The 13,309-nt window shown below is 38.3% G+C and overlaps 1 protein-coding gene across 3 annotated transcripts in view; it reads right to left on the bottom strand.

Annotated features, from left to right (window-relative positions):
- Window positions 1–3,922: 3,922 nt before the first annotated feature.
- The window catches only part of LOC149838956 (Phospholipid/glycerol acyltransferase family protein), a 31,577-nt gene continuing 22,190 nt past the window's right edge, over window positions 3,923–13,309 (bottom strand). For 2 of the 3 annotated variants that reach the window (XM_090006893.1, XM_090006895.1), the window contains 2 exons: window positions 4,980–5,120; window positions 4,288–4,699 (listed from right to left, as the gene is read on the bottom strand). In XM_090006893.1, coding sequence (XP_089863019.1) covers window positions 4,592–4,699; window positions 4,980–5,120 — 249 coding nt within the window. In that variant the 3' untranslated portion in view covers window positions 4,288–4,591. Of the gene's footprint in view, window positions 4,238–4,287; window positions 4,700–4,979; window positions 5,121–13,309 lie in introns of those variants that run through there. The other variant, XM_090006894.1, reaches the window with a different exon arrangement.

Here is a 13,309-nt window from a genome sequence, read left to right as displayed (position 1 = left end):
TGATTTGGTCATGGTGTACTTATGCCCAGAACTGTTTCTCGTAGGGACATGTGGAAAACTAGGCCCCCATAAGTATAACTCGTTCAAAGTCTTCCAAAAGTTAGGGAACAATGCATACTTGCTTGAGATGCCTGAGGATTGGAAAATTTTGCCAATCTTTAATGTTTCTAACCCATTTTCTTATGATGATACATTTAATTAGTTGGAGTTGAATTCTCTTCAGCCAGGGCAGAATGATGCAGAGCAGATTCTGATGCCTCTAGTCTTAATGTTATGGTCCAGGATCCGAACCCTATGCATGATGATGCGAAACCTGAATTAGATCCAATTGCATACCTGAAGCCTAATTAGGGTGATCCACCTGTACATATATTTGGTCGGTCAACGAAGGGGCAAAGGAGGCGGAGGTTTAGTCCTTTGCCTCCCTAGTTGGATTTAGACCTAACTTGGTTTGTTGGGTCTATGCATTAGACCTACCACCAAATTTATATCTGGTTTATCTTTTGAGAGAGATTATATTGCTTTGAGAGAGGAGAGAGTCAGTTCAGAGATTGAGAAACCCTATTTTTTTTTATTTTTCTTATTGTTATGCTTGATTTTGTTCAATCGATTGTAGTTTTTCTCTAGTTTTGGTATCCATCTGTGGGGTTCGGGAGCAATCCTCAAGATCACTGCATCACTTTCCAAATTTATCTTGCTGGACTGATGATGACTAAAGCTTGGAGGGAAAATAACAAACAAATTGTTTGAATTTTTAGTTTTATAAAACTGTCAATCTTCTCATTACACTTTTTGCCCAAGGAAAAACGACACAAAGATCATGATTTACCTTAAAATCATGGCAGACTTGAGCATGTGCTCTAGTGAAGTGTCATGTTACTCCTGTAGTAGTTGTAACTCCTATAAAGTCATAGCTGATGCTAATTTTCAGTTACAATATCTCTTCATAATCTAATTTTACCAAAACCATCAACATGCACTTTAGGAAAAATTGTGTTCCAGCTCTTCATCATGCTTCTTCCAGGATGCATCAAACCAAAATAAAAGTGACTGCCGGCCACTGAACATAAGGTGGATTAGATGAACTCTATTTGGTTTTAGAATCTAGTATGAGCAACCCCCCAAACCCTATCCTCCACGAAAGTAATTGGAAATAGAACCCATTTTTATTGTTTTCTAAAGACTCGTGATAAACATGAAGGAAGTATTCTAAATATGGCATGGAGGTTAGTGGCTCCAAAAGTTTTCTCGGACCCTTTTTACTGAAAAAACCAAGAACACCTTTTCAAAATGACCCGTGTACATGCAATTTTATGCAAGCAACTCCCGGATGCCTCCACGTGGGATATGATGAGATGAGAGTGTGAGAAAAAGAGGCAGTGAGCATAAAGTAAGACCAGCAAGACCCAATTGAATCAACCGACTCCTTAGATCACCACCAAACAAATGGCTCAGATCCAAACCGTTCACCAGTTTTAGTACCTCCATGTCATGTCAACAGGCACCACGAGAATTCAGATAGCGCAAACTGCAAAGTGCATTGATTAGATGCGTGGCAAAATCAAACTTCTCTTCTACTGCCGTATGGAATGTCTATGACTCTATGCTAGGCAGCATTAGTGGTGCAACTCTGTAAGACCCGATTCTAAATCGGATCTAAAATTAGACCCCTACTCGATTCATTTTAATTAGGGTCCGAGTTCAAGTTCGGGTATAGCTGATAAATATAGACTAATATGGGCTAACGGGTTTGAGTATTGTTGAGAATTAAATTTGTACGTGGGAGGATGGGACTTACTTGAATTCGCGTGAGATCCTTTTTTAAAAACGTAGAGCACACCGTTACAAGCTTTGATTGTCTTTGGCCTTGCAGGAAGGTAAAGAAGAAACAGATTTTCTCAATTCTCATAGCTTGAATCGCTTTATCATGGATTGTAATATGCAAAACAAACATAAAATTGTGTATAAATAAGATTAAATAAGATTAAATAAGATTGAAATAACTGGATTAGGGATTTGGAAAAAATACCTTTTCGAACATGTGGGTTCGTTTGATTGTTTAAGCTCATTCTTCTGTCCAAATTGATGTGATCGTTCTTTAGAGGCTTTTTGGGCAGCGTGTTGATAGGACTGATGAAGACATGTTCTTGTAAAGCCAGCACGTAGATATGCAAATTTCAAAATTTTCAGCTCCCTTAGAATATAAGAGTAAACCCTTATTTATAGATTTGAACACACTTATCTAGAAGAGTTCTTCTCGTGCAAAGATTCATCCAAGAAGAGCCTTCTTATCCTGAAAAACGTACCACAACTGTTGAAAGGAGATAAGGATGAGCTCAAACTTATCCGCATATGTTTGGTACATCGGACGATGATCTTACTTTGTCGTCCCCCTATCAGACGACACTCTTGTTTTGTCATCCATAGTGGACGGCCAAACTGTTCTGCCATCCATCACTGGGTTGAGAAAAACATTAGAGATTGAGCATTATAAAAATTTTAGTGTCTACAAGTACGTAGCAGGTTGGGTCATCAACATACCCGACCTTTAATCAGGTCTAAGAATTAGAACCAATCTTGACCCAATTTTATTCGGATCCGAGTTTGGATTAGAGTATGATTGACAAATATAAACCCAGTGGATTAACGGGTTCGAGTATGACTGAGTCCGATCTTAACAAGTTCGGGCTTCAGCTCGAGACTCTACATGATTGACATTCTAGACCTAGTTACCTTCTAATCAAAATTTAAATTTGTAAATTAACAGAGTTGGCTATTAATTAAGATATTGGTAAAAATTTGATAGCGAACAATAGATTAATAAACCGAACAAAATGATAATAAATTAGAACTTACTGTGCTCTTGAATGTTACAGCAGTTGTACCACGGGTTGTAACCTTGTAGATTCTATAGCAACCCTCTTCACAAACCAACAGAATTTTTTTTCAAAGAGAACACCATTACAATTTCCCTTAGCTTCTAGTTTTTTTTTAGGTAAGGAAGTTATTGTTAAAAAGAAACCTAATGAAAATAGGAAACTCATGCTAAGCAAAATGGTTTGAACTGGTTCTAGTGGTGTTCAGGTCTCAACAGGTTTGGGTATACATTAGGTTTGGATCTAGATCAATTTGAGTATGAAACTGGTTTGGATATATATCCAGTTCAGTTTTACATTATGCAGAACCATTTGGTTCGAGTTTGGAAAAAGGAGTCGAGTCTAAACAGGTTCAGGTCTACATTCAATATACCCATGACCAGACTTGCTTTCTCTACAGGCCTAAATTTTAGACCCCAAAGGAGCCCATAGGTCTATTAGAAATGGGTAAAATCAGATCTAATCAGTTGGAGACGATCGGTTCACGTTGAGACTACTTGACCAAATTACAAACCTAGACAGCACCACCCCAGCAATTTTCAGCCAGTTCCTTGGCTAAGGTACATCCAAGGAGACTGTGATACCAATACGCTGTAGTAATCTATTTGTTCAATGTTTCAGATGGCGCTCCCAGTAAGATTTGGAAGGCTTGATTTGTCAGGTGAACCAGCCTCTACATAACAACTTCGGCCTATAATTGACACAGCACTAGCAACCATGGACTGAAGACCCATGCTAAGTCCAAGAGGATTCAAATACCATAGGCATCTTTGATTGTTCAGTTCTAAAACTCAAATTTGAGATCAAATGATAAGAAAATACATGTGGCGCGAGAGAGATAATACACGTATCTCGGACGAAGAGCTGGTGATACATGAATCCACCTAAAAAAGATGAATACCGGATGCTCATTCTATGCGAGGGATTTGAGATCGTGTTAGAACTGCTCTCTCTCTCTCAGAACCCGGTAAGAGTTACTGTACATATTGTATTGAGCTGAACAGAACAATCAGCCAATGAACATATTGCTAGTCGTAGCATTAAAATTTGAATATATTGCTTTCGAATGGTATACAATGGGCTGAGATCAGTGAGAAGGGCAGTAAAATTGCTCAGATGTTTACATAGAGCAGGACAACCAGAGCCGAGAGATTGGGAACAAAAGGAGATTAACTGCGTAAAATTTACAGGCGAACGGCTCTATAGAATGCAATGATGACCACGAGGTTCAAGAGAAGCAATACCTAGCAACCCCTATACCAGCAGACCTATTTGAAACGTGTGGTTTTTTTTTCACCCAATTGTGTAGTAATTGATAAAAAGAATACACATCTTGGATCCCAACTAGCGGCAAAACATACCTGCAGAACACCAATAAGATGCTTCAGTTTTATTAACGCAGAGTCCACGATTCTCAGAAAGTTGTAATTAATTATTTTCCAAAAACGGAGAATGATGAGTTAATTTACATCAAAATGATCTCTAATTCAGGTATGTGAAATATTCACGTTTGCCATTTCAAACAACAGTGGGACATACAGGTCAGAGCACATGAAACATGACCGAATGCATAATTTGAAATGGCACCGACGCAAAATCCCCACAGTTGATAATGAATTTCATAATTAGAAACACAAACAGGGCAAACAGCTTTCTTAGAACATTGGCTACAGGGTCAGCACCCTCCCTAAGTTTTTTGCAAGCAGCCATGCATTTCATTCCTCTTTCTGATGATGTAAAACACTAGGTAGGCTATTACCGTGCAAGGCAGCATGGTAGACTCTCTTCTCAGCAAGACCAATGTCTGACAGTATAAGATTGCCCTACACAAGTAACAAATAAGGGCTGAGAAGATACAAGACTTCCACGAAATTTCAAGATCTATATTGTATAGAAAAGATGAATAACTCTGTGGGAGTGTGTGTGTGTGTGTGTGTGCATGTGTTTGTGCTTCTGAGAACAAAAGCCAAAAAAGAGGCAAACAAATCTGTCCAAACCTGTTGCATCTAATAAATCTATATAAACATATAAAAGGAAACAAACTTGAGACTGCAATCTAACTGATGTGTTATTTCACCAACAAATAATGATCCATAAACTTACCTCATGAGCCATAAACCTCCTTACATTGTTTGCATAGAGTTTTGGATCTTGCCTTTCCTCCTCTGTTGGGTAGTAGATGGGCAAACGGACGACATGAATATAGTTCACAAATTGACAAAGTAGCAAAATTACATGCCGCACCTGTACAAGGAAAATGACATTACATTGAGAAATGAGAGTAGAATATAATCAAGAAAAAGAATATTTTGACTATTAATAAATATTACTAAAGAAAAATGCAGGCCCACAAGTGATGTGGACTTCCAGTTCTTCAATGTTTTCAAGTTACACTTGACTATAAGATGTATCATGTGATAATGATAAAACAATGCAAAACTGTAAAACCCGAAACCCTAACAGGTTAGGAAAGGGGGAAAGGGGGTGTTACGCAAGGCGTAACCGACCTCCCCCTCCCATCTCGGCGAGGAAGGAGGGGGCCTGGGGTCGATAAAAGGGGGGTGAAGAGGGGGTTATGCCCTCTTCACTCGGGCTCTCTCTTCCCCATCTTTCCCCATCTCTCTCTCTCTCGCTCGGTGTGCGCACGCCGGAGGGCAAAACACCATCGTCAGGCAGCGTGGGCTACCGGCTGCCATTGAAGGTCGCGGCAAGCAGCTCCACACTCCCTTCTTCACGACAGCAGCCTCCAGCCACCGGAAAACCACCGTGAAAAAGGTACGGGTACCTCTTTTTGATTCAAATGGGGCATCGGTGGAGGTTTGATTTTCATGTAGCAGTCGATGGAAAATCTTGGAGAATAGTTCCACTGTCACTCTCTTGCACCTTCTGTGCTATGGTTGTATTGAAGAAAAAAGACAGATTTAGAACTTTTCCTGCATGATTTGGGGCCCAGGTATGCAGTCGGTTGGGTTGGGTATCTTTAAAAAAAAAAAAGAAATTTCAGTTTGTGCAAGGTAAGTTATGCTGTTTGCTGACAGCATACACAGGCCCACACTGGGCCTGTGTATATGCTGCTAAGCCCAGCCAACAAGGTCGGCTGGGCTGGGGCAGGTGTGTGTTCTCACAAAAACAAAAAAAATATCCAGTTTTTGTGGGGGGGGGGGGGGTTGCTGTCACCTTTGACAGCCTACACAGGTCCAAACTGGACCTGTGTGTATGCTTTTGGACCCAGCCGACAGGGTCGGCTGGGCTGGGTGTTCTTCCCCTTTTCAAAAAAAAAATATACACATGATATTTTAAACAGGTAGTGTGCGTAAATAAAATTTCTTTTATGCTGTTCTTGTTGACAGCATACACAGGCCCACACTGGGCCTGTGTATATGCTGTTAAGCCCAGCCATCAAGGTCGGCTGGGCTGGGCAGAGTTGCAACAAAAACATTTATAAAAAAAAATCAGTTTTCTTGTAGCAGGTATGCTGTTCTTTTTGACAGCATACACAGGCCCAAACTGGGCCTGTGCACATGCTGGTGGACCCAGCCGACAGGGTCGGCTGGGTTGGGCTGGGTGTTTCATCTTTACAAAAAAAAAAAATATAACAACAAAGATGCTTAAGCTGTTGGATTAAGTTATGGACAGTAAGAGAAGGATGGGATTTAAGTTATAAGCCTTTTGGGCTGATTTGTTTTTCTACACATCATGTTTAATCATGTTTTTTTTATATAGATAACAAGTCTCAATTTGTATTTTTTTTTATACATGAATATATCACTATGATGCATGTACAGGGTATGTTCTCTTTCAACCTGAATCAAGTCAACTCTCTTTGTGATCTATCCTAATCTTCCATTATGAATATAAATATTTTCTTAGCTTCTGATTCATCCTTGTTGACCCATTTTGTGTTTCCATATATCGATATGAAATGTTATGGAAAAACATTTAGATTTATCATGTTGTTAGGCATTCTTATTTTAATTTGAATGGTTGGAAAATATTGATATTGTTTAAATGAATTGGCATCAGATTTATCATGCTGTTAGGCATTCTTATTTTAATTTGAATGGTTGGAAAATATTGATATTGTTTAAATGAATTGGCATCAGATTTATCATGTTGTTAGGCATTCTTATTTTAATTTGAATGGTTGGAAAATATTGATATTGTTTAAATGAATTGGCATCAGACTTATCATGTTGTTAGGCATTCTTATTTGAACTTGAATGGTTAGAATGAGATGATAATTCATCCATGGTTTAATTCTGATATGTCTTAGAAATTAAAGATGGTATTGAATTTGTGATCCCTGTAATAGTGTTCCGGTGATCAAAATGAATCATCGAGGGTTTGGTAAACCCGAGCTGTGGGAATATTTTCCCTTACTCATTTCAATGTATTTCAAAGATCATGCTTCATAAATATTTCAGCTTTATTGCACTGTTCGATATGTTTCCACAGGCCGGAGTCCTGTGATGGCTCTCGCGAGGTAGATGCGAGCTTTTATTCTTTCTTTTTGCATAGGATGTTGCAAAACTTAAGAAATTAAATTTTAAATAAAAGAAATAATAAAGCACAGTGTAATATACCATCTGGGATCACCCATCTGGAGAATGGGGATCTTAGAAATCCGGTCTTGGGGAGACTGTGAGGATACAAAACTCTGTGTGCTTAACTTTGGTCCCCTGAACCCGATATTGAGGTTCCTTCTCCTGGTCACGGTTTTAAGGAGAGTCCGTCACTTTACCCGGGAGTGGTGTGTTTGACACAGTTGTTGTTTTTTGTACCAAGGAAGTGGCACTTGTGGGCGTGGGGTGTCCCTTGTGTCCCCGACATTAGATGTGGAGGTCTAATGTTCCGAAGGTGATTCGGTCGAGGGCTAAGTTGGAACCCAGTAATAAAATACAAATTGTGTGCTAAGCTACCCTGGGAACCTAACTTAACCTCGGGGTTTGTACCCGTTTAGTGTATCCGCGAGCAACGGTAATTAAAAAGAGAAACTTAAAGTTGTATGCATTTAATAGGGCATGCATAAGGAAACAAAAGACTTATTGGAAGATAATAACATGATTCATGCATTGCATAAAAGACATGCATTTTTCCTGTTATGCATTAGATCATGCATACTTTGATGGTTTCCTTACTCAGCACATGAGGGTAGGTGTTGAATGTTAAATTCTTGTTGCATGCTGAAACTTTAGTAGATGCTACTGCTTTACTGTCTTTGCATGCTTAGCAATTATGATTGTTGCATGAATAAATTCTCAATTGCTATAAACTGTCTTGTACGTATTTTCATTAATTGTTGCATGATATCTCATCTTCACTCTTTACCTCACTTGTTTCATTAAGGAGTAGCTGTGCTCAGGATTTCGATTCTGACACCCTACTTCATTGGTTTTTCGCAGGAACAGGTGATCAGTGAAGTCGACAGCTACTGCGAGGGCGCGAGAGTCACAACGAGTTTTGACATTCTTCTTTGTGGACAGAGTGGCTCTTTATTTTGGTTTTTCAGTCTAGTGTTCTTGTTATTTGCTTATTGTCTTCAGTAGTTACTTGAGTCAGACACTTTATTTTTGAGATCTGTTTTTAATTCATGAATAAAGATAAGGGTTAGTTATGGATGTCAATTGCAAGTTCTTTTGTGGTTTGTGGCTATCCAGTTGGAATTGGAACTGTGAGGACCCCGGGTCTCTGGGAAGTTTTCCGCACTATTTTAGAAAAAAAAAATCCGCATTTTCAAAGGGGATGAGTTGGGGTCGTTACAAAAATTGTAGCCTGTGTTGATTGTATCAAGTACGAATTGATCCCTCCATGTAAACGCTCATCTGGTAAACTACTTGTAAATGCCACCAAGATAACAGGACGGCACAAGTTTGAACCCACTGGTGGCATCCCTTGCTGCATGGTCGAAACTGGGTGCTCCCCGGTGGACAGGGGGACCTCAAGAGTTTTACCAACCCGATGTCAGCCAATGTGCGGTCAGTGATGAGGGGGTTTTTAAACCCGAAATAAGCCACTTATATTACAGAGGATAGAACACTTAACAATAAACAAACTGTACAGCCCTTCAAGCTTTTTTTAATCATCATGGTTGATGTGGTAAACAGATCTCGATTGACGTCGCCGGTGTTTCTACTTTAAGGTACTAGAAGGTCATGATCTGGACACGTAATGGACTTGCTCAGAGTCTTGGGTGGAGGCACAATGACAGTAATACCAAGCAGAGTCCATATTTCCAACCATTTAAATATGGTCACACATATCCCAAGTGCTTGTTTCCACTATCATAGTTGATCTAGCAGCAACTAACTAAGATCATACGACGATAATGTAAACTGTTTCCCGACTCCTCCACATTCTAGCCTGGTGCAATTAGAATTACATTCATTCTCCATCATGAAAGTTTTTCTGGTGTTGCTATAAAACCTTTTTATGCAACTTCTAGTATGCAATGAGATAGTACAATGGTTTGAGTTGGTATTATATGTACTCAAACTAAGCTGGTATAAACGGCTGAAACGCCTTGCAGATGCATGAAAGATGCCACAAGTGCCACTGATCACAGGCCAAGCATAGGGTGAGGAAGTTTCACTCAGATCTGAAAGTAAGAAGATACTAGATCCAGGCATTCATGTTTGTGCCCAGCCAAGACAAATGGATTCCACCAATGCTACTAAAGAAAACATGAATATAGAAACAAGATTTTGCTTAAAAGTGATGCCTAGGCTAGTTTCAGGTGAATGCTACTGTAACGAAACAAGATGGAATATAAAAGAGTGTCACTAAGTGCTACAAGAGCACAAAAGTACACAAATAGAAAATGCCACTTATGGGCAAAATACAAGTCCACAAGGAATCGCACAAACACAAGCCACTAGAGGGCCACAACATAAAAAATACAAGTATTATTGAATGAGAAAATGTTCGAGAAGGCATTAATAGAAAGGAGGGGGAAAGCCCTCTATTTATACAAAGACATATGGCCTTGGGGAGCTCCCAAGAGTTGTTGGGAGCTCCCAAGTCCCAAAGGCTATATTTATAGCCGTTGGGAGCTAGCCCAATGATTCTATGGTCATTAAGACCATAGTGCCCTTACAACAAACAAAAAGGACACAAAAATAAAAACAATAAAAAAGACTAAACTGTTCCTAGTAGACAGTCCCTATTACATGTGTAAAATGATAAAAATACCCCTGGTGGGCAATGTCTAATATATATATATATATACCCACCTCAAACTTACGGAATGATCACCAAAAGTTTGTTGAGAAGGAACAAAAAGCGAGGTGCAAGAAGAGCTTTGGTAAAGAAGTTTGCAAGTTGAAATTTCGGAAGTGACATACGGCAACTCAACAGTTTCTCTCAAGAATTCCTCACGAACATAGTGTCAGTCCATCTCTATATGTTTGGTGCGCTCGTAGAAGGTGTGGTTGCTTGCAATTTAGAATCTTAGATTATACTTTTGTTGTCTCAGCACATCTTCAAAGGTTTAGAGATGACAATATCTATATCTTTAAGGAGATTTCTAAACCAAACAAGCTCCATGGTTGTCGTGGCTATTGCTCTATACTCAACTTCAGTAAATAGGAAAACTTTTTGTTGCTTCTTGCATCTCTATGAAATTAACGAGTCTCCTATAAAAACATAGAAATCAGTGGTTGAGTCTACATTGGGATTCCCTTCCCAATTTGCATCAGCATAAACAAGCAAATCTAAAGACGAAGACGAGGATAAGAAAAGCCCTTTATTTATAGAGTTCTTGATATATCTGACGATTCTTAAGACAACACTCATGTGAAAAGTAGTTGTAGCATGATGGAACTGGCTGACAGAGTGAACGGCATGGGCTATATCGGGTCTCGTGATTGATAAGTGAGAGACCCAATAAGTTGTCTATAAGATGTGGGATCTTAAAGAAGAGTCTCGTCTTCAAGTTTTAACTTCGCATTGACCACCTCTGGAGTCGCCACTTTCTTCTCATCAGATATCTCAGACCTAGCATATATATCAACAACAAGCTTCATCGGAGACAAAATATTCCCTCTAAGAGAGTATGCAACTTGAATACCTAAAAAATATCTCAGAAAACCCAAGTCAGACATATCAAAATTCTCTTTTAATATAGATTTCACATCCCTAACTCCTTGTATGTCATTCTCAGTTATGATCATGTTATCTACGTAAAGCAGAAGGCTAACAACATTTGTACATGTACTTTTAAAAAAGAGAGCAATGTCAGTATAACAAGAGTGAAAGCCTAAATAAGTAATTACATTACTAAACTTATTATACCAGGCCCATACAAGGCATTTCTCAGTGTTAATATTTTACCTTTTCCAATATCGAATCTCGGCAGAAGAACCACGTAAACTTATTCGTTTAATTCTCTGTTTAAAAATGCATTCTTAACATCAAGTTGATATATGGGTCATTTTTTTATAGAGGCTACAACTATAAGGATCCTAACACTAGTCATCCTACTTATAGGTAGGGGTGGCAAAATCTGACACGACCCGCCAACCCGCTTCTTAGCCGGGTTCGGGTTTGGCTTAAACGGGTTCGTGTCGTAAACGGGTCGACCCGCCTAACCCGTTTATTAAACGGGTCGGGTTCGTGTTAGGGGTATGCCAACCCGGCTAACCCGTTTAATAAACAGGTTAGGCGGGCGGGTCAACCCGTCTACCCGAACCCGCCCCGCCAACCCGTTTACCCGCTTGGTGAAGAAATCGGTGGGATAGAGACACAACTAGATCTCCTCTGGGTGATAGAAATTCGTAGGATACAAACCTATTAGGTGGGATAGAGACACAACTAGATCTCCTAAGAGAAGTTTTTTCTAAAGAGAATCATGTGAATATTTTTCTAGGAAATTAGGAGGGTGACTTTGATCTCGAAGGGTGTAAACTTAAATCTCTTTAGAGGGTACTTCAACGATATCACTATCATTTTCAATATTTAATGATGATTCGCCATTCTTATCATTAGTTTGATCATTATCATTACTAGGAAACATTTTATTATCATTACTAGAATAATCATTTTCTCTACAATAAATCAAATAGAAATTATTATTTTTATCAAATCCATTTTCATTTTCTAAGAAGGTCACATCCTTAGAAATATAAAGCTTGTTGTTTTTAAAATCAAAACATCTATAACACTTTTTATTTTCTCTATATCCATTGAAAATACATTTAATGGCCTTTGGAGATAGTTTATCTCTTTTGTGTGAAAGAAAATAGCATTTATAACTAAAAATCCATAATCATTTAAAGTATGGTGATATTTGAAATAGTTTTTCATAAGGGGAGGTATTTTGTAATGAGTATGATGGCATCCTATTTATTAAATAGGTGGAGGTAACAACGGCCTCGGCCCAAAAGTTTTTTGGAATATCATTATAAATAAACAAAGTCCTAACAGTTCCCATAATATGTTTATGTTTTCTTTTCGCTAGTCCATTTTGTTGGGGGGTCAAGGACAAGATTTTTTATGACAAATTCCATTTTATTTTAAATAGCTTTAAAAATCATTGGATAGATATTCTCCCCCAGAATCGGACTTAAGCGTAGAAATATTGCTTTGAAATTGATTTTGAACAATCTTGTAAAACTCTTTAAAGTAAGAAAACACATTTGAATTAAAGTTGAGAAGTAGATCCAAACATATCTTGTATAATCATCAATAAATGTCACATAATAGGAATAACATTTGATTTAAAGTTGAGAAGTAGATCCAAACATATCTCGTATAATCATTAATAAATGTTACATTATAGGAATAACCTGCTTTGGATATAACTGAGGGACCCCATATATCCGAATGCACTAACTCAAAAGGTCTCTTGGAGATAAAAGTGTTATTGATTTCATTTTTCCAAGAATATATTCTTTGTAAACAATATCTTTTTCATTACCAAAATTTTTCCCAAAAGGAAAAAACATGCATCTTAGAATAGCTTGAATGTCCAAGTCTTCTATGCCAAGTAATAATATATTTTTCTTGAACATAGTTACAAAAGGCTTTAGGAGGAAGGAGTAAAGAATCCATGAAGTAGAGATTTTCTCTCATATGGTCGTGCCCAATCCGCTTTTCGAACCGGAGATCCTGCACGAAACAATCCTTAGATGAGAAGGATATTTCACATCCATGATCGAAGATTTGAGAAACTGAAAAAAAAAATTGGAACTCTAACTTTTGGGACAAAAAATTTTTGCGAATTGTTAGGGGATAAAGTTCCAATACTTTGAATTTTTAAAGAAGTACCATCGGCGGTAGACACACAAGATAGTTTTGAGTTAGTGAATATGTTGGATAAAGCCTTCTCATGATGGGTCATATGAAAATAGGCACCCGAGTCAAGAACCCAAGAATGTGTACCTGGAAGTGAGAATAAAGTTATAGTTAAAAGTTGTTGGAGTGTCATAGTTAGTTGA

The sequence above is a fragment of the Nuphar pumila genome, chromosome 5 (assembly GCF_984573655.1).
Source record: "Nuphar pumila chromosome 5, dmNupPumi1.hap1.1, whole genome shotgun sequence".
Classification (NCBI taxonomy): domain Eukaryota; kingdom Viridiplantae; phylum Streptophyta; class Magnoliopsida; order Nymphaeales; family Nymphaeaceae; genus Nuphar; species Nuphar pumila.
Note: the sequence above shows the minus strand (reverse complement) of the source record. Positions and strands in the feature narration are given on the sequence as shown.